The sequence below is a fragment of the Artibeus jamaicensis genome, unplaced genomic scaffold (genome assembly GCF_021234435.1).
Source record: "Artibeus jamaicensis isolate MK-2021 breed Jamaican fruit bat unplaced genomic scaffold, CSHL_Jam_final scaffold_369, whole genome shotgun sequence".
In the NCBI taxonomy this organism is placed as follows: domain Eukaryota; kingdom Metazoa; phylum Chordata; class Mammalia; order Chiroptera; family Phyllostomidae; genus Artibeus; species Artibeus jamaicensis.
In genome coordinates this window covers 5,216,597-5,238,634 of record NW_026522042.1, presented here as the reverse complement: position 1 = coordinate 5,238,634, position 22,038 = coordinate 5,216,597, and the positions used below count along the sequence as shown (strand labels likewise).

Here is a 22,038-nt window from a genome sequence, read left to right as displayed (position 1 = left end):
TGCTCGAAGAATGAATTTAATGAATTAATGGGTCATCTAAATTATACATAGAACTGATAATGCCTTAGTGAGCTTGAACCTCTAAGGTAATCCATATAACAAAAATAACAGACACAAATGAAACACCATGGAGTGAATAAATGCATAAATTCCAAGCCCCCCAGGAGAAATGTCATGGATAAAAGGACCAGTGGACACTCTCTAGACATCAGCATCCAGGAGGCTCTTCTGGCTGCTTGAAGAACCAGCTACTGTTACTGGGCCATCTGCAAGGCTGATTGGTGAATTATTGCAAAATAAGGCTCATCTTCCTTCTACTCTTCGGTCATTTTTTAAAATTTATTTTTAGAGAGGGGGATGGTAGGGAGATGGAAAGGGAGAGAAACATCGATGTGAGAGAGAAACATCCATTGGTGGCCTCTTGTTTGGGCCCTGACCAAAGACTGAGCTGGCGGCCTTTCACTCTGTGGGACAATGGCCAACCAAACGAGCCACACCGGTCAGGGCTCCTGGGTCATTTTCAATTACCTGCATTTCAAATTTTATGAAGCAGATGATGGGAAACCTGTAGGAAATAGAGTCCAGTGAAACATTTTTAAGTTAATTTGATCATTTTTCTCTCTGCTGCCTCTTCTTATGCACTTTTCTTATCCCGAATGCCAAGTCCTTCTGTGATAAGAAGCACTGTAATATGAACATTGGAGTGACTGCAGCAGTGAGACAATGACAGTGCAGCACAGGTCCCCGTTCACACTGGCATCGGGACAATGGTTCTTGGCCCTTTCAATGCCCTCTTTAAAAAAAAAATTATTGATTTATTTTTAGAAAGAGAGGAAGAGAGGGAAAAAGAGAGGGAGAGAAATATTAATGTGTGGTTGCCTCTTGCATGCCCCCTATTGGGGACCTGGCCCACAACCCAGGCATGTGCTCTGACTGGGAATCAAACTCGTGACTTTTTGGTTCATAGGCCGGCACTCAATCCACTGAGCTACACCAGCTAAGGCTCAATGCCCTCTTCTGATACATCATATTTTACACTAGCCCCATTACTCTCCTGAAATGAATCATTGATGGAATAACATCTCTTTAAATTAATACCTATAATGTCTTATATATTATATGAATGAGACTTAACAGGAAGGTATTTATAGTAAAATAATAAAAATTAATGTATAAATACTAGTACACGATACTATCAGAAATTTTTTTAATTTTTATTTTCTCCATACAAACTCACAATCCAGAGGGATTGGTACCTGCTGGCGGAAACTCTTTACATAAAGAATTCTGCTACTGCAAGTACATGAGAAGATACATATCTTTGATGGCATGAGTGTACATGGTCGTAGTTGAGTTTGGACGTTTTTTAGGTTCTGGAAAACAAGGACAATGACAGCCCCATGTACAGAGAGCTTTGGGAGCTGCAAAAGCCCCCTGGCTCTGTGCCTGCCCTGAACACCCTCAGATTCCCCTCCTGCAGAGCCTTCTTTGTCTGTGGGTAGGTTTGCTTCACTCTACTTTGACTAGCTGACTCTGGTTGTTCCTTATTTCTGAATAGGCCATATTTTCCAGCCTTTTCACAATCTTAGTTGAATCTATATTTTCCCCTTTCCGAAATAGTCACTTTTTTTTTAAGTGAAGTGCCCAGGATTTACACTGGTGCTATTGTTAATATCGTGTAGGTCAGAAAGGGAAGATTAGCTCTAAAAATGTCTTGATGCTTTTCAAAAACTTTCCTCCTTCCCAACATTCCCTATAATTCTAGTATGTTGAAAATGAATGTTTATAACCTACAGCTTCCTCCTTTATCTTTCCATTTCCATTGACATTATAAACCAATTCCACCTCATTTTTTAATTCGCTACTAATGAAAAATTTGTGGTTTCATTTGGAATGCATGTCTTTGCTTCAGGCACACATTCTTAGCTCCACTATAAGCAAAATTACAGGATCATCTGAGAGGATTCGTCACAGCAAACAAGGAGATTATTAAGTACATTGTTAAAAAAGGTCCATAAGAAACATCTTTAGAGACTGATGGATCTATGAACATGTCAGAAGGAAAGTAAGGAGCATGGGATACTAAGCGATGACAAAAAAACCAGCCCCTCCATAATAAAGCGAATTCTAGGTCACATTTTCTAAAGGTGAATCTTCATAAACTCTTCTGTGTCAGAGTCCCCTTTGTTCATCAGAACTAGCACTGTGATGCTCTTCACTGTCTAAATGAATATGGAAGCCCTTTCAGAGACCCATTTGCTCTCCTCCACTGTCACGTTCCCTTTTTACATGCACTGTTCCTGAATTGTTTTCCAACAGGCGTTGTCAGCAAAGTTACCTTTCTTATGAATTCCAGGGTCCATGGCTCCTGTGGACGCCACAACAGTTCCTGGTGCAGTGAGGAGGTAGAAGTGTTGAGTTGTGTTGATGTATAAAGATAAGATTAGAAGTGTTTAAGAACTGAGATGTGACATGACTTTGTTTTGTCTGGTGGCTAATCTCCCTAATTTTTCTGGCTCTCCGATATAAAATAAGAAAATAAAACCACTTTTCAAAATTTCCAAGTTCCTGGTTTCTTTGTGTAACATAAGTCTGGGGATGCTTCCTAATTTGGGGAGGCTGTAACATGGTTAGAAATGTCACAACTCTTCTTGCAAGAAACCTTGCCTTTTTCTTCCATCAAAGAAGCATGTGCCTTGAGAAGTATGTTTTGCTGAGGTACGGGCAGGAATTACTTTAGACTGGCCAAAAATAGCATTTCTTCACAGACAGAAAGACAGAAGGTGATGTCAAGTAAATAATCATCCACTTGAAAAGAACTATGCGAAAGAACCCCAAATCATAAGTGTTAATAAAAACAGGTTATGAAAAGCTTTACAGTTATTAGATCTTCCTAGGTAAGTATTACAGAACTTTAGCATGTTAAGAGTTTGAGTTGGGAAGCTGTACATGTCTAAAGGCTCATGAACACGTCCAGGAGACCTTCAGAGATAATCATGAGCCACATGTAAAAAGAAAGACCCACATTTTGTTTGATTGCAAACAGTGATGACAAACTAGATTATGAATTAAGAAAACAGGGCTTCCAATGAGTTTTAGTGAACTCCCAAATGAGATTTGCTGTTACGAAGTAGAGATAAACCATGGTTGAGAATACTCAGTTCAGCCCGCTGCAGGCCCTACAGGCTGTTCTGAACTGGGTGGTCGAGCAGATTTCGGTTCATGCATGTGCCATGCAATTGTTTCCCATCCTTGTATTCAATGATACCACAGAAATGTCTGAGATTGGACAACCATATGCTAAGGAATTACAGGAAATAGAATTTTAAAAACCTCAACTTGTACTATATAGAACAAAACACAGGACTAATTGGGAAACTCATGTTCTATTTGAATTCCTGTCTTTCCACAGTTACATATGGAATATCTATAGTTAATTTTATGATTATCAAGTATGAGCCATCCTGGAAACTTCATGATGTTCAGATAGAAAGACAGAGTCAAATCTGTACTGATTATATTAATAAAATAAAATATTCATGATTTTAGTTTAATTTTGTTGAATTTATTAATAATCTTTATATATTTATATATGTATGGCTTTGAGCAAAGACAAAAGAAATTCTCTAACTCATCCCTGATCATACAATTGTTGTAAGAAGCTAGTCTACTATTTTCCCAGCAGCAGAAGGACCAATCTCTTCAATAATACATTTCTTTCTGTACAGATTAAAACTCCATACCCATGAGTTTAGCTATGTACAGAGAAAAAAGGTCACTTTTCAACTAGCAATTGACTTTCATATTACAGGAATGTGAGTCAATTTTTTCTTAACCTAAGAATATATTATACATATATATGTATATGATTTACCCTGTACCACTTCATGAGTTTAACATATAAACCATAGCTTTTTGACCATTCTATTACAAAAGGAATACAAATTTTATGGTTGGACTGAAAGACCATGCAATTCAATTCAATTCTGCTTATGTTTCTCAATAGTCCTTGAAATAAAAAACCAAAAATTTATATATCATATAAAAATATTTCACTACCCAACCCATTAGTCCTATCAAATGTAAACCTTTAATAATTTAAAGGATCAATACATGATCATAATAAATTGAAGTTAAATCTCAATCTCTTAATAAAATAAAGGATTTTGTACTGATATGTAAATGGTCTTACAGTTTTCCCATAGGTTCTAGGCAGACTGAACAAGCTCCTGCTTACCCCATCATCCCTGACACGCCCTCCTGTGTTACCACACGATCACCAAGACATCACACGGACTAGCTCTGCTGATCCACTCAAGCTGGGATCTGGTAGAAATTAAACATAACAACTCATTTTGGTATTATAGGTGATATTTTCCCCATAAAAGGCATAACAGGCAGCATGGATCCACTTTAGAGTTTTTGCTTTTGCTTTGGGGTTCTGTCCTCAAGTCTATCTGGGAGGCCCTCCCCACGCCATGAGCGATCTTGTTTAAGTTCTTCGTAAGTCTATCGCCAGTGCCAGAAAGACCGAAACCTCCACTTCAGGTCCTTCTCCCAACTTGGGTTATTTACAGAAGTCGGTTATTAGGAATCTTCCAATTGTGTTCCAGTCACCCCCCACATTCGTGGGATGCATCAGGCACAGATCATTACTAAGGGACTCCTTTCAGAAGAAGAAGAAGCTCCCAGATCATGGAAAGAGTTAAGGAAACAGACAAATAAACACACAAACAGTGATCACATTCAGTTCGACCTTGCTTTCCTTCACCACTGCTATGCTTTTCTCAGCCCATTTAAAGTGCCAAACCCTGTCTCAGGGCTACATTATCACCACAGGCCTTACGATGTCCTAACCACTCAGTTACAATATACACAGAGCAAAATGTGTGTTCTCAAACAGACAAGATGCTGTGTTTATTTCTTTAAATCAACACCATGGTAAACTTCCAACTACAGTGAAGACAGAACACACTGGCAACTCCAAATCAAGCTGTGGTTTACAAATCATTATTTAAACAATAATAACAATAATAGTAATAATATTAAATGAAAGTGAAAACCTCACTTCTAGACTTAAGTCAGAGATCCAAGTCAGCCTTATAGGGATTTTAAGATAGGCAATTAATGAAATTGTTATACTTTTCTAGAAACGAGAAATGCTATAAGCCTTTCCCTACAATGACTGCTTTGAACCTATTTTTTTTCTCCCAAAAGCATGCAGGGACTATTTTCAGATGCTTGATTATGGAAAGAAGGAAGAAAAGTAATGGTTTTTGGTGTAATACAAGCAATTTGTAGAATCGAGCATACAATTTTGCATAAAACATTGCAGGTTAAAATAACATTGTAGGTTTCAAGCCATTGCATTACATTTGAATAATCGTCACAATTAGGTTTTGTAAAATTTAAAACTCTAAGTTTTGAAGTGAAGCAATAAAACTAAATTCTTAGACAATGACTTTGACCTTCACACAGCACAGAGTAGCTATTGTTATCAGGGTGGAAAAAGTTATTTACAATTAACATTGACTGAGTCTTGGTAAAAGTCCAATAACACATAAAGAGACGTATGTCCTAGCTTTCTGAAAGATCAATGAAAATGTTTGAGGTTAGAGATATTTGTAACGGTGGTAATGCTAGTCTCCTACTGTGGCCAAGCATATATAATTGTTTTTGAACCTAATTCAAAATTGAAAGCACCAAAATAGAATTTAGATCTAGAAAAGGGGGCACTATTTCATCCTCCAGAATTAACGATTAACAATTTGGACGCAGAGACACAGCTAGTGGAAGAAAGAAGTTTTGATTGGTGCTCACTTGAGTTGCCTTTTTAAAATCAGAGTTTTGTTTGCGTTGAATCCAAGAACTCCTCGTAAAAACGAGAAAATACATATATCAAAGGAATTAAGTAAAGGTAGATCAAAAATAAATAATCTTACAACTTTTAAAACCTTTTAATGATTTAAAGTAAGGAAGACATGTAACACTGAATGCTAAACAAGTCTTTTGAACTTCTCTTGGGATTTTAGATATATATTTAATAGTATATGTATACATATATATATTTTTTACATTTTGCATGTAGGCCAGAGCTGTCTAAAATATCTCTTCATAGTAGGCTATAGGGATGTATTAGGAGATAGAATAAAATAAGATCTCAGACCACGTTCAGTTTATTAGAGTCTGCTTCGAGGATCAGCAGGGATCATAAATTCGAAGCAAATCGTGGCTTTTCCGCGTCTGCGTCTGTGTGTAAGACTGAGGACTCTCTCTGAAGAGGGGCCGCTGGTGGAGGGGGGGCAGGAGGGACTCCCCGGTTGGGAGGAATGGCTCCCGATGACATCTGTCGGAACAGGGTGACTCTCTGGGGCACAGTGCCCCTGCCGGCTGCCTGCAGGCCCGCGCCGTGGACAGCCGTCACGGGCTGAGGGATGGAGGCTAGGGACTCGCCCACCGTGGGTTGAGGTCTGGAAATGAGGCTGGACAGCTCGTGGGGCAGCGAGGGCTGCGAGGCGGAGAGGGGCCTGACCTCCCGGCTCAGGCTGGTGTTGTGCAGGGCCTGCGTGCTCTTGTGCACGTCGGCCTTAGGCGTGGAGCTGCTGGGCGTCTGAGGCTGCGGGGACTGAGGACGGGGCTGCGGGGGCTGGGGCTGCGGGAGCTGCTGCTGCTGCTGCTGCTGCTGCTGATGCACCAGGGACACCTGGGACGCGGTCGGGGAGGCATAGTGGAAAGTCCGAGCGGCCAGCGGGCTCTGCACCGGCGGGCTGCAGACCGCGGTGGTGTAGGAGCAGGGCGAGAGGACCGCGGCCGGCGGCGGGGTCTGCGTGCTGGGGCTGGGCGAGTGCAGGCTGCTGTGCGGCAGGCTGCCCGCCGAGTACACGGGCGGCGACTGCGTCCGGGCGCGTGAGGTGGGCGTGGCCGCCGCGGAGGCGGAGTTCAGGGCTGTCATCTGCGGGTAGCTGATGGGAGCGATGGCCTGCACCATCTCCCGGTCGTGTTTCACGATCTGCTTCAGGATCTCGTTCTCCTGGTTGTTGAAAACACCAGTGTTAAGATCCTTCTGGAACTTTTGCAGAAGAATTGAATTTTTCTTTCCTGTCAGCGAGAGAAAAACAGGCACTTAGAACCCGCCCAGAGGGACCGGTGGCAACTCTGGGGACAGTGGCTCCTGAAAGCAAGTCCGTCAGTGCCCCGTGGAGGAGGTTCCAGAGCCCAGCACTCACCTGCAGACCCACGTGGAAACGGTGCACCTGCCCTTCCTGCTCCCTCGGCATTCTGGGAAATCTAACTTTCCGTGTGAGTCAGGTAGAAAGGTCTGTTAAGGGGGAAAGAGCCATGCCGCGAAAGGAATGGAGACACTCGGCATGAGGGCTACCCTGAAGAGGGGGGCAGAAAGGGCATTTGCACCAGGATGGGTCTGGCATGAAGACGGAGGTTGAAAGCTTCTTTTTCAAGAAACGGATGGAACTCTTAGGAAGTGACAGGCACCCTACAAGAGGCTGTAGGTAGGGTTATTGTATTCGCCTCTACTCTTTGAAGTAGGTGTGTTTATATCCCATTGTACCAGAAAGGAGACAAAGGCAGGGTAAGAACAATGCCCAAGAAAACGTGGTTCCTAAGTACCAGCTCGGGGAACATGACCGTAGATGCATCCCGGACAACGGACGGGCGCACCTGCGTCCTGGGGATGCTTGTAGGAAATGCAGTCTCCTGGCCTCACCCACGGCTCAGCCACATGCATGTTACTGAGATCCCCAGACACTCACATGCAAGTTGGTGGAATAAAGGACCTTGATTTTGATGGGTGTTTTTCTACCCTACCTGCATATTTTTCTCATCTCTGGAGTTTTAAAACATACTGATTTCCATCTGTACTCTCCCACTTAAGTCAGAATCACCAGATACGGGGTGCATGCAGGCTGTGACACTGTCACCGCCCGTCCCCCCAGGGGGTTGTATGCAGCCAGATGGACCCTGTGTAATATTCCCTTCTGAAAGGCTCCGGGCTCACTGCAGAACCTCCGTTACCAGTTCCTCTCCTTCCTGCCATTGTCCCCGCACCGGTTTGCAATTGGCAGACATTCTCTGGCAGAATAACTATGTGAATAAGTAGTAGCTGGATGAGAATCAGTGACTTTTGATGACGTCAGTCATAAAACAATACCCAGGTGAACATGGTAACTAAAAAGTGAATCAGCTTGCCAAATCACTAAGTCCAAAATCTAAAGTGACAAGAAGTATTTTTTGAATGAAAGTATATGCTAAAGTTTACTTGATATTGGGAAAAGCAATCACTTTTATCCCACCTTATTTTGGATCTGGTTGTAGATTGATGTATAATTGATATTCAAATTCTGTTAGTTTCAAGTTGCTATCATTTTAAATTAATGCCAGGATAGATAGTTACCTATCTCTCTTCGCAGAATTGTCCCAAAGAATAAACACTTCTCAGTTGGCGGTGCATATAAATGCTTATTTAGCATGTTCCCTTAACTAACTGTAGTATACATTTATAATAAATGACCACACAATTGAAAATAATATCTCTTTGAAATCAATAAACTGTCAACATTTCATAACAAAGGTATCTGTGACTTTGTACAAACATACTATAAATTTTAATCCACTGTTAGAATTTTATAAGGATTAAAAATGAAAATGTTTGATGCTTACTAGCAATTCCATTGCCTATCATACAAACTATTTCATGCAGTCTTATAAAAATTGACTGTAATAAATTAGATAATGAAACTGCATCACATAAACAGGTATTGTTATAGAAATATCTTGATTTTCATGCTTTTTCTAAAGATGTGGAGCTAATTTAGGAAAACAATTCATGTTCTCAGAAATTAGTCTCTAGCTCTCCGTGAACATTCACACACCACAATGAAGGAAGTTGTTTTCAAATTAATAAAGATGCTTTGAGGAGTACTCACTCATCTTATGAGCAATACCTCCTAGGGTACTATGTCATGTTCAATGTCTCAGTTGTTAATGTGAATTCCTAATGCATGTGTTAAGCCAAATGGTAATATCCGGGTACCACCTGTATTTCTCCTAACCTAATTTCCAATCCTTATTCAGTCTGTTATCCCACTAATACAGATGGGAGGAAAGATGCAACGTGCAGAAGAAAAGCTCACATATCAAAACATCAATCATAGGTCCTTACCTTTCGTAAGAGTGAAGCAGTTGAAATACCTCTTTGTCTACTTTCAAGTGATCCCAACCCCATCTCCTCTGAGTTCATTGACTCCTCCATCCCTCCCTACCTCTCTTCAATTATATTCACTGTGTACCAGGTACTGTGAATGTAATAATGAATTAGACACGATCTCTACATTTACAAAGCTTAGCATCTCCAGTGCAATTACAATAATGAAAGCAGGCTGTGATGGAAGAACTTCCCAGGGGTGTGGGAAAACATATGGAGGGTACTCAGCCTATTAGGGAGTGGGAGGTCTAAACTGGGATATGAAGGTTAGTCAGGTTAAGTAGAGAGGAGGGGCAGCGCAGGGTAGGGTAGGGAGGAGGATCTGGATGTGGAAAATGAATGCATACCACATTCTCACATCACAATGCTCCAGCATATCTTGGAAAGCTAACTGCAAGCTAATCTGATCTAATTTGACTATGAAAATTATTCAAATCTTTGAACTAGTATAACTAACAAGGCCTAATGTACACATTTTTATTTTAGAGCAGAGAAGATTAAAATAAATGGATGTTTGCAAAGTAAAGCATCTACATAGGACATTTCTAGCAAGGCTTTTTTTCCTTGAGTCTGCATTACAAACATTTCAAGAAGTTTCTACTGAGACAGCTATTTAACACACATTTTCAATTCTTAATATAAGGATAAAATGTAAAGTTGATTCTTAAAAATAAAAAATATCCTTGTGATAACTATGGTTTGTAATGTAGACTCATACATTAGTATTTTTAGTTCTATTTTAATGCTATATAGAATTTTTATTGTTTTTTACCTGAAGATTCAAATTGTTTTGGCATCACAGGGGAAATCAGATTGCGAAGCTAGTGAAAATAGACATGAGTAAATAAACCTAGAACACTTAGAAGAGAAAGATAGAGCCTCAGATCTTTCCAGAAATAGGGCTACAGCTAATTGCTACTTCTATGCTAATTAACAAGCAGCCTATGAACTAGCATCTGGGACTGATGATTGCAAATCTGTATCAGGCCCCTAGATTAAATCCAAATTGTGCACGAAGAAGACAAAGCCAAAGAGAGTACCTATCCGATCTAGTCGGTCAATGGCCACCGTCTCAAAGGCTCGTCTCATCATGGGGTACTCTTCCAGGACCTCGTTGAAATTGTCCACGGAAAGGGAATACAGACGACAGTACGTGTCAGCTCGGACACTAGCGGTGCGACGTCCCTTGGTCAGCAGGCAGATCTCTGCAAAAGCAAGAAAGATTTGTTTGGTCGCTTTTTTTCAAACGCCATTAAAGCCTCCACAAATGAAAAAGTCGCATGGTGTGAGAAACCAATGGCTAACAGCAGTCACTATTTTATCAGCGAATTCCTTTTGACAATTAAAAGCATCCAATTGCCGATACTCAATCTAAAAATAGTCCTCTTTTTTAAACAACTGAAGCACGTGGTTCCAAGGAAAGGCTGAAACGTATTTATCTATTCTCGGGTGTCCAGGCCATTTTCCTTGAAATGACAAAATAGCTGCAGAAAAGGGAATAATAAATCCACAATAGAGTTGAAAACAGGAAGCCACGTTGCTGAGAGGGAAGTTTTTGTGCATTCTGGCAGGCAGAAAGCGAATGGTGTCCTGCAAAAAGAAACCAGAGTGAGCCCGAACCCGGCTGAGAACAAATCCTGGGAAGAAGCAGCGCCGTGTGGGGGCGGCGCAGGCATGCCCTAGGCAGTTCACACGCTCCCGGGGAGACCGGCGGGACGTTTCTGTCCCATGCGCACAGAGGGGCTTTCTATGTAAATAACTTCTAAGGAGGATCCTTCTTTGAACATTCGGATTCCCAATACATGGTAAGCGCACCTTCGCAAATTTGGATTTTCTTATTCGCCAGCTAACTAAATGATAAAAGCAATACATTCATTTTCTAAAACCTATGAATTAAAATTCTTGCGGACTGTCATTTTTAAAAGAAAATTAAAAATCATTTAAAATTTTAGTTTCAAAACAACCAATTTGAATTAAATCATTGAACCAAATATTGTACCGAATGAGTCTCGATCACCTATGTAAACAATAAAGGCTCAATAAGGCCTTACACTGACCAAGTCCTCTCAGAAGTTAGAAAGGGCTGAGTTCATTACCATTACAACACTCTTCAGCCATTATTTCTCAGCATCTCCTCCATAATTCCTCAGTGAGAAAGAACAAAGACAGAAGATATAGTCCTGAGAGTAGAAAGAGCCACTAGTCAGTGTGAAAATCACTTTGCACAGTCCCTTCTCCTTTAAAAAGCCCCACAGTCCTTGTTTCCACTGTAAAGAACAGAATTAAGAAATGCCACCTATTTGGAAATTTTAAAAAGTAAACCTTCTGATTATAAATTGATGAGATTTGATTTTGGGAACTTAATTTCTGGAGTCCATAGAATGGAACAGGTGCTTCTGTGAGAATTTTCTCTCCACACTGTTTTGGAGATGCACTTACTGAGTGAAGAGTCCTGTGTTAGGGGTATGGAGAGCGTGAGCTTCTGCGTATTCACTCTGTGTGTGGTGGGCCCATGTATGTGTGTGTGTAAAGGAGGAAGACAGCAAAACCAACTCAGTCATCGGTATTGCACACTAGCCTTTAGGCTTCTTAGAAATTATATGCATGTTAGTTCGCCACTACTTTTCTTCTCTTACACTGGATTTTGTAATTGTTTCCTAAACACTGGCCCTCTGACCTCACTGGTTGAAGACATTTTAAAGATAGCTACCCTACAGTAACATTTTTGTGCCCATTCCACTTTGCGTTTTGAGCTCAGAGACAGTTATTTTTAAATGTTTATGAGTACATCCACGATGGTGGACAAACCCAAAGCCCCTGCTAAGTTCCAGTCTTCAGTTTCATGTGATAAAATATTGGATGCCCTGCTGAGTATCTTCCCTTCGTAATCAAACTGCCAAATGCTGTCTGTACCTGCTCTAAGCACGTCTTCGAGGGTTCTGTGCAATGTCTGTGATGGGAGAAGTTTCTAGAAGGTTGGGTACTATTTTCTCTAATGTAGATGAGTCCTTAGTCATCAGGTAAGAAGGTAGCTTTTGTGGGTGCTCACATTACTTCACCAAAAAGTAAAATAAAATACAAAATAAAATGAAATTGAACTTGCAGAGAACAAGCCGAACGCAGCCTACAGATTCAAGTGTTTTAAAGTCTCCCGGCATACTTTGGACATCCTGTTGGTTGTTTCAATACTTCTGCTTTGTCCTCGCTTGTTAACTCTCTGAGAACTCAACTAGGAGTCTCTCAGGGCTGTGATCACTACTTTAAGATTCTTCATGCAAAGTTACATAGAAATAGGTTAATTTATCTCGATACAAATTGGTAAATTATAATCACATGTGAAAGTCATGAGGCTTTGCATGTTAATTTTCATTCTGTAGGGTTCTCCTATTTTTCTTTACAAGATAAGTTACTGCCTTTACAGGGTAAGTTATCTCACTTCCCCAGGAGGAAACTGACTCCTCACCTCAGACACCTGAGAAACCTGTTTCCAGTTTCAACATCATAAGGTACGTGTCCAGGAGACTAAATTCAGCCTAACACACTGTGTGAATACTTAGTTTCTTAAGGTACGAGATAGATCAACTATCCAGTGCTGTCTTTGTTGACATTAGTTACCCTGATTCTAGACATTTCTTCCTCTTGAGATTACTGCCACCTACTTGAATAGTCATTTCAGACAGCAGGGAAAGTAGCCTTAAGAATTTTGGGACAACATTTCCTGGGCCTCTAAGACAGAGGTTGGCACTGCAGTAACACAGAGCTAATCATAAACTTCCAGCAGATGTTTGTAAGGTAACGAATTGAACCCGAGTTTCTGGAATTTGTGGGAAAATCTATACTTCGACTGCTCATAGTAACCTAGGCAACACTGCTTCCTTCTTTTATACCTGATATCATGAAATAATAGTACCTCTCTCATACGTCGAAATACTTATTTCCCCCAAATTACTCAGGTTTCTAGCCCAGTGTCTTATAACAATGTGCAAGAAGAAATATAAGTGTTAGGTTTTCTTTTTTATATTTGCATTTGTGATCCATACTGGTACTAGTGAGCCAGTGAGGCAGTATCTCTTATGGTGCAGGAGATGGCAACATCTGGCTGAACATCTGTGTAACAAGCTTGGCTAGAAGAAACATGTTAAGTGTCAAATGGATTTGAGTAAAGAGCTAAAAAAACTAAAGTAGAATAAAACATTAAATAGATGTAAGTTTTGTAGTATTTGACATATTTTAAAATATTTTATATTTTTGTAATTTTTTGAAACATTGTGTATAACTTACTTTTAAATATAGATATAAAGGAATAATTATGTGTACCCAGATTATATATCATGAGACATATTCTAAAAAATAACATATCTTTTACTTTTTCCTAAAGATATAATCAATCATTTCAATTCCTATAGACACAGTCAAACTTGTGCAAAATTAGTGTCCTCTCCTACTGCCCGTCCTGTTATTTAAGATTATTAAGATCATCTAAAGTTACTGCCTTGTCAGACACACATTAACTCTCCTTGTATATTTGGTCACTTTATCTGTCCTAAAACAGAGGATGAGGGTGGTCACTGGGGCTCTGAGTACTGGCCTGGTGGTGGCACCTCAGACAAGCGATGGATCAGCCAAGTTGTAATGAGGATGAACCAAACCAGCGCCCGGTAGAAACCCAGCACAGTGTGGGCACTCGCTCCTCAACCAGGAGTCCCCTTCTTTTATTCCTTACATTCCTTCTCTCTGTGTTTTCCCTGTGACTTTGGCTTTACCTGCTAAGAATCAAGAAAAAAGTAATGCTTCATATATCAAGTAACCCTCCAAATTTGTGAAATATATATCCTCTCTCACTCCCTCCACCCTCTTGTAAACAATTTGTTCATAAAGCAACCGTACCAATTCACTGGACTTGTCTCAAGTACGATGGCTTCACACCCATGCACATCCTTTCTTATGTAACCCGGGAAGAATTTCTCTTTGTGTCTCTTTGTGACCTTCCCTGTCTTGCATTTCAGCCTTTACAGCACTTTATTGGACTTGTTTTTACCGTATTTCTCTACTCTCAGCTGTAAGGTCTTTAATGGAAAGGGCAACAATCCCACCTGCAGTATCTAGCACCTGCCACAGGTGTAGTCCCACAGTATCACTTGGTTTAAGGAAAAAGGAGTCAATGAAACAATCGACAATGAACAGTAGAGTGACTTATATCAGAATGGAAACATTATTCAGAAAACAAGGTGCTCACATTTGCATACAACATTCCAAGTGATCATATCTTTGTGAGAAGTCTGGGTCCATCTACCAGAAATTACATTGCTCTTATCTTTTCTAGATTATAAACAGGTTTATGACATGAATACTTTATATTATTGGATATGTATATGTTCCATTAAGATTTATATTTTCTACACCTTAACCTCTCATCCCTTCCCCTTCCTTAGGATGTCTGTCTTAAAATTCCACTATGATTTTAATGATGTCTGCATAAAGTCAGCTTTCCTCAACATGACTTATGTATTTATTTAACTCCTGAGCTATTTATTTATTTATTTTTAATAAATTTCTGGTGTTTTATTTTATTTTATTTTTTAAAGATTTTATTTATTTATCTTTAGAGGGGAAGGGAAGGAGAGAGGGAGAGAAACATCAATGTATGGTTGCCTTTCGTGCGTCCCCTGCTGGGAACTGGCCTGCAGAGAACCGGTCTGCAACCCAGGCATGTGCCCTGACTGGGAATTGAACCGCGATTGTCTGGTTCACAGGCCCGCGCTCAATCCACCGAGCTACACCAGCCAGGGCTCAACATGATTTATAAACTGGTGTCTACTATATATTTACATTGCTTGTCCTTGGCAAGTTAAAGCACCCGATGGACTATCCCAGTTATTCTCAGAATATCTATTGAGTGAGTAGGACACAGTCATTGCTAGCCCCGTGTTGGTCATGTGACAAATAGAAGATTAAAGAGGACCTGTTATGCGGCTGTAACAAAAACATCAAAGCTATGTGGGCTAAAAACTCAATTTTTCTGCTTCTATCCATCTTTAAAAATCCACCAGACCCCTACAAACCTTTACTTTTGATTTTAAATCTACCAACACTCAACTCTTTAAACGTTAATCAAATACCTTTAATTATAAATGCCTTTAAAAAGCAGCCAGCTTTTAAAAATTCATCAAATGATTTCAACTCTTAAATACTTCTAGTGTGTTTTTCTGATATAATATCTTGATCGCTTTGCTTATGTTTACCCAAAATGAGTACAGCAAAAATAATAGTCTAAATAGAAAACATATTTACTAGATATTTCTGAGGTGAGTCTACTCTAGCAAGAAGAGGAGGAGGAGAATGAAAGAAGAAATTGCCTCCCAGTTTTTTCTCTGGCGAAAACATACACACACACATAGGCACATGCACACATGAATAATAAATTGAGATTGAAATAGATGTTTCTTTGGCTTTAATGTGAAAGTTAATGGTCAACTGATACAGACTGATTCTTCAGTGAAGGGTTTTCCATACTTAATATGCACAAGACTCACTTGGGTATCTTGCTTAAAAAAAGACCAAAAAAAGGGGGGGGGGATAGGATTTAGTTAGTCTGCAGTGGGGCCTGAGTCCACATTCCTAACTTGTTCGTAGGGGATACTAATGAGACGCTTTTTGAAAATGAAGTCTCGTAGCTGCCAGACATATGTCTAGACCAGGGTTCCTTAAGAAAAATTGGGAAAAGGTAGCAAAAAGAAATGGAAATTGAGTGATAGTTTCAGTTTAAGTCAACGGATGATTTTCCTGTAACCAGCACCTTCAAAGAAAATATAGGAATACAAAAGAAATGAAAGACATCAATTCTGCCTCAACAAGTATATAATTTATTAAAAATTCAAGTATAACATAAAACAGCTTGAGAATAATTCTAAAGATAAACTGTCTGCTAGTGACTTTGATGTTCATAAAAATCTTAGAACCCGGATAACACGTCATTCATCATAGCAGTTCTGTACACCTCTGGTGGCATGAAGGGCCTGCCTTACTCGGACTCTGAGGGGAAGTCAGAGGGCTTAGCCCGTGGGGATGGAGCGCCAGGGAAAAAGGAGGGGCGGGAAGAGGAGGAGGTCCCAGTGAAGCAGCATCCCGAGCATGGTTCAGAGGAGAGCTAGGGAGGAGGGTTTTCATGAATTGTAGGAACAGCCGCCTCAGGATCACGGCAGTTTGACGAGGCGTAGCGAATGTTTCTCCATAAATGAGAAGTTTGGTCTTGATCTACAATGTTACGGCAAGGCCCTTAAGGAAGGTATTGTGTGTAGAGTACTGTCTGAGGATAGGCGGTCTCGTGGGATACCCCAGCGGGTGGTGCTAGCCCCCCCACCCCCATATCGTGCCCTGAATGGTGAAGTCACTCAACCTCTTTCTCCAGAAGGTAGATCTGTTCTCCTTCAAATCGTTTGCCTTAAGACACAAGGATATCCATCTACGGTTGGCTAATAAAATGAACTGAGAGGGAAGTTGAAATAAAAGTTTGTAAAGAAGTCCTGGTAATAATTTGGGGTGTGCAGTGATGGGGAGCCGCCAGTAGTACCCAGAACCAAGTGTCCTCTGCCAAGAGTCTCTGCAGAATGAAGCTTCCAAGGATTTGAAAGGTGTCGAGGCATCTCTAATGTAAAAAAAAAACGGGGGCCCTAAGAGGCTTTCTGTCCTGTGACTGAGGATAAGATAAAGGTTATTACAGAAAAAGATTGAGCAAAACTTGACAGGCAGAGAAAATCTCATTTCATCAAACTGGTCCTGACATTGGCCAGTCTCCTTTCTATGCCACTGGTTAGAAACGGAATAATTTTTGTGTGCACAAGTTGGTAGGTAAGCTTTTGTCACATGGCTTTGAATATCCGTCTGTGAGAACAGGTTCGACCAAGATTAATGTCCATTGCAAAGATGGTCAGCAGTGTCCTGGGCAGCAGCCCGCACAATGGGCCGGCTGAGGGCTCTCCCAGTGGGAAGGCTTTCTATTGGACGGTGACTCATAGGCTTTGTTGTACCTTCTGTGGGGAGACTGACAGTAAGGTATGAGCCCTGGATTGTTTAGCTTGGCAAACTAAGTGTGGGCCTGTGAACTAGAGGGTCACCAGTTCGATTCCCAGTCAGGGCATGTGCCTGGGTTGCAGGCCAGGTCCCCAGTTGGGGGGTGCATGAGAGGCAACCACACACTGATGTTTCTCTCCCTCTCTTTCTCCTTCCATTCCCCCTCTCTCTAAAAATAAACAAATAAAATCTTTTTTAAAATAAAGTAAGGTATGAGTTATGGGGACGGTGCACCTCTGAAGTGGCTTTTGGGCCACTGGAATCACTGTGGCTTCTGAAGGGGTATTCTCGCTTACCCTGTCGGCCTCGGACACTCCTGAGGTGGTTTGCTGTGTACCCCCTACCTCAGAGACTGTGCCGTTCAGCCCACAAGCATCTGAATCTTACACATCTCTTATTAGATGTTTGTTCCATTCCATTTTGTTAAAAGCCTCTACCTTTCCTTTTCTTTTCTTTGTCTGTCTCAAGAGATTACAATGAGTTCTACAAGTCCAGTACCTGAGTAGCCACAGAGAGGCCTTCAAGTACGTAAAAAATGAATATCCTACCTATGGAGTTTTCATTTTCCACTTCTGAGTAATCCGAAATATTAGTAGAGAGGTCAGCTAGAAGTCTCTCTTTGAGCAAGATAACAGCTACAACATATTGGCTAAACAAAGCAATCCCCTCACTGAGAAAATGTGTACATTCACAGATGAATTCTTACAAAGGTAAATATCTGTTGACCTTTTCTCAGTCCAAGGAGCATCACTCTATATGACAACAAATGAAAAAATTCAAGGCAATAGCCACAATCGAAAACATATTACTGATGTTCTGAAATAAGAAGTCTGTGTATAGACAGGCTCAAGTATGCATTGATAATCAAAAATGAACCATACCAGTACTTAGTTTAGTTACAGCCTGTTTTAGTTAATAGAGGTAAAGTGTGTTCAGGGGTCATAATGATAAGTAAAATATTTTTTACAGAATGTTTTTGCTTGTATTATCTTACGCAGAATGAGCCCAACGTGGAGAAAAGGCTAACTTTGAAATAAGGTTATATCCAGAGCCCTAGAGCCAAATCCAGCCACCATATTTTTTACTCCTTTTTGTGCTGAGTAGAGAATGGTTTTCTTATTTTTAAAGGTTTCTAAAAAATAAATATAAAATGGCATACATGTGGCAGTGACAATGTGTGGCTCACAATGCCCTTTACAATGGGGACCGACCCCAGGGTTCAATGGATCTTTTCCCCCTTCCACACAGACCTCCTTTGTTGCCTCTTGGCTTAGTCGAACAACAAAATCTGCACAGGGGAGAAACCAGTGGACTAAAGACAATAAGCCATGTCTTAGCTTGCAGTTTTTAGGCAGAGTGAAATGAAAAATTGGGTCAAACACCCTTACAGTCATCCACATTTCTGTTTCATAAATTCCTTGCTGACCTGCTTGGTCAGCGAAACAATGAACACCAGGAGTTCTCCCACCACAGCTGTCTGGTCATCGCCCTGCAGGTACGACTCCTGCTCATGCTTCAGCATAACTGACATGTGATAACACCTTTTCCAAGCCATGTTCAACAGAACCAGAAACACAGACAGTATTTTCGTCTCAGGTTTGTTGAGAACTTGGGGCATGTGGACACATCTAAAAAGATAAGAGTTACAAAAAGGGATCCCTTTCTTCCTATTTTAATAATGTTTTTATTCTAGAATATTTTAAACACGTTAAAAAGCACAGTAGTATAATAAATAGTATACACTTAGAATACCAGTAGGAAGAATAATATCATAGTCTAATCAACTTGTAGAATAGTGTAATATAATAGTAAAAATATAAACACTTATGTGTTTATTGCCCAGCTTAAACAAATATCAACTCATAGCTAAACTTGATTTACTGATACCTTAATAAAACTGAGCGCTGTGAGTAGGCAAAACACAGAGTTTATTCTGGTACCATCATTTGTTACTGTATTATTTTCCATACACACTGTAAACCTCCTTTTGCCCAGCCCTGTATCTTCCCTCTTCTTTCTTATTTTGAATTGTGATATATTCATCAACTATAAAATTTCAGGACTCATCACTAAAATATCAATAATTGTAAAATAAAATTTACCATACTATCATTATCATACCTAAAATTAATAATACTTTATTAACATTATCAAACATCTAGTCAGTGTTCCAATTTCTAAATAGGAACAAATTTTGCAGAGGCAATTTCCAGGATACGGCCAACTCCCAGCCCTTCCCAGGGCATCCTAATCAAAAGTGTCCCCTGCAACCTGGAACACTTAAAATGATTACATGTAAATTTTAAATGATGAAAGATAAGGGATCCATTATTATACCATGGCAAGATAAAAATAGTATACTTATGTATTTTAGAAAGGGGTATTAATTTGTTTTAAAAGAGTATCAATTGAAAGCAAGAAAGTGTTTATTGTTGAAGACCAGGAAATAAAATCCCTTAGTCCTAGAACACTGATTTGTCAAGATATTTCTTTCTTTGCTATTTTTCATCATCACTATTATAATCATCAGAAATTCCTAAACAGAAAGATGGATGGCAGTTGAAGCTTCAGAGGAAAGGTGAGAATAAACATTCGAAAGGAGAGAAACAAAACAAAGGCAAGGAAGATCATTCTCCAGGTTATCTGATTTGTTTCATTATTGGATTTGTGCTCCGGTACAGAAAGCCAAATAAGACTCCCTAGATCAAGGTGTCTCAGCCCCGCCCCTCCTGGCATTTGCAGATGGACGAGTCCGGGCGTCCTGGGCCCTGGGACTGTTTCGCTGCGTCTGTGGTCTCCCTCTGCCAGGTCCCGGAAGCAAACCCTCACCCTCGGAGCGTTGCTGGGCTGACAGGAGTGCTCATGAGCACATGTTTTAGTCGCAAATCTCCGCAAACCTGCTCTAAAATCCAAGGTGGCAACGCACCGTTGCCTCAAGTCTTTGTCCAACTTTTGCATCATTTTTATAACAGAAGCTTAAAATCGTGTTTCAGATATCAAAGCATGTATAATTAAATTTTGGGCGAATTTGCTTTAATTATGCAGTCTTTTTTGGATAATCTTAGAACACTGTAAAGTGAATGCTAATCTCATTGTTAATGAGAGAGTTATTTAAACACTATAGGAATGCATTTGAAAGCTCCACCCATTTTTCTTTCTCATTCAAGTGTCCAGTACCTCCAGCTGGTTTACTCACTTAATTAGAGAGGATGAAGAAAGGTGTGCTAAAGGGTTCTTAGGATATAATCCCAGCAGTGGAACTGCTGGGTCAAAAGGCAGGTCCATTTTTAGTTTTCTTAGAAAATTCCAATCCAAAAGAACCTATGCACCCCAATGTTCATAGCAACACAATTTACAATAGCCAAGGGCTGGAAGCAACCTAGGTGCCCGTCAGTAAATGAATGGATCCAAAAACTATGGTACATTTACACAATGGAATTCTATGCAGCAGAAAGAAAGAAGGAGCTCCTACCCTTTGCAACAGCACGGATGGAACTGGAGAGCATTATGCTGAGTGAAATAAGCCAGGCAGTGAAAGACAAATACCATATGATCTCGCCTTTAACAGAAAGCTAAACAACAAAACAAACTAGCAAGCAAAATAAAAATAATAAGAGCGACCAGAGGGGAGAGGGGAGGGAATTTCAGGGGAAAAGGGGAAGGATTTACAGGAACTAGTATAAAGGACACATGGACAACAACTAAGGGAGGTGGAAATGGGAGGGAAAGGGGAGCACGGGGGGGGGGGGGGGGCTGGATGGGAGTAAAAGACAGAATACTGTACTTGAAAAATAATTAAATAAAAAAAGAAGTGTCAACAATAACAAAATTAATTAGTTAATTTAAAATATTTGTTCTTTAAAAAAAAGAGAAAGGTGTGCTAAAGAGTCCATACCATTTAGATGCACAAGAAAAAATAAAATTTGCATTCGTGTTCATAAAGAGTAACCCGTGTGAAAATGATGTAGGACAGACAGCACTTGCTTGCACTGTGCCTTTCTGACAATGTGCAGACAACAGCATTGGAGGATCTGCAGGGAATGAACACAGAGAAGCTCTTCTCTTTCGTTTAAGGAAACACTGTAAGAGCCACATGTGAAAGCATTTCTTTAGTGTTGAGACGTGTGCTTCAATTTCATGCATTTTCACTGATCCAAAAGCAGACTTTTTTTAGAGAAAAATGAATTAAATAGGTCTGATACTATATATCAGTGAAAAAGAATTTGCAACATATTTTCTTTGACCATAGAATGATATGTATATAGATTTAGCAGGCTTTGGAGATCTCTTTAAGAACAACCTTTAGCAAACGTGTAAAGCTACTTGGTAGTACATCAACACTATTGCTTTATTTGCACGTCACTTGTAAATTGACAGGATTTAAAAAATTACCTTCCTTATACTGATGTAAAAGACAACAAGTTGTTATTGGTTTTCTATCTTGAATAGAAGGATGCCAAAAATACCTTGAAAAAAAGATGAATTTTAATTGGGTTTGGTAAGTGAACTGAATGGGCAGAAAATTCGAGCTGCACAAATAGTCTTTTTTAGTTCATTTACAGCTACCTATCATGGGCAAGGTTTCACAGCCAAAGTAGAGACAAGTCTTCCCCAATCCTGACTTACTAGCTCATGAAAATCCACATTTGGATATTACTGTCCATGGAATAAGTCCAAATTCCTTAACCTGGCTTTCAAAACCTTCCATAATCTGGTCCCATTTCTTGATTCAGGCAAAATCTCCCTGT

At 40.1% G+C, this 22,038-nt stretch overlaps 1 protein-coding gene across 1 annotated transcript in view; it reads right to left on the bottom strand.

Annotated features, from left to right (window-relative positions):
• Window positions 1-1,193: 1,193 nt before the first annotated feature.
• HCN1 (hyperpolarization activated cyclic nucleotide gated potassium channel 1) overlaps window positions 1,194-22,038 on the bottom strand; it is a 313,114-nt gene continuing 292,269 nt past the window's right edge. The window contains exons 7-8 of the mRNA XM_037145108.2: window positions 10,261-10,425; window positions 1,194-7,098 (exon numbers count right to left, since the gene is read on the bottom strand). Coding sequence (XP_037001003.2) covers window positions 6,209-7,098; window positions 10,261-10,425 — 1,055 coding nt within the window. The 3' untranslated portion in view covers window positions 1,194-6,208. The remainder of the gene's footprint in view (window positions 7,099-10,260; window positions 10,426-22,038) is intronic.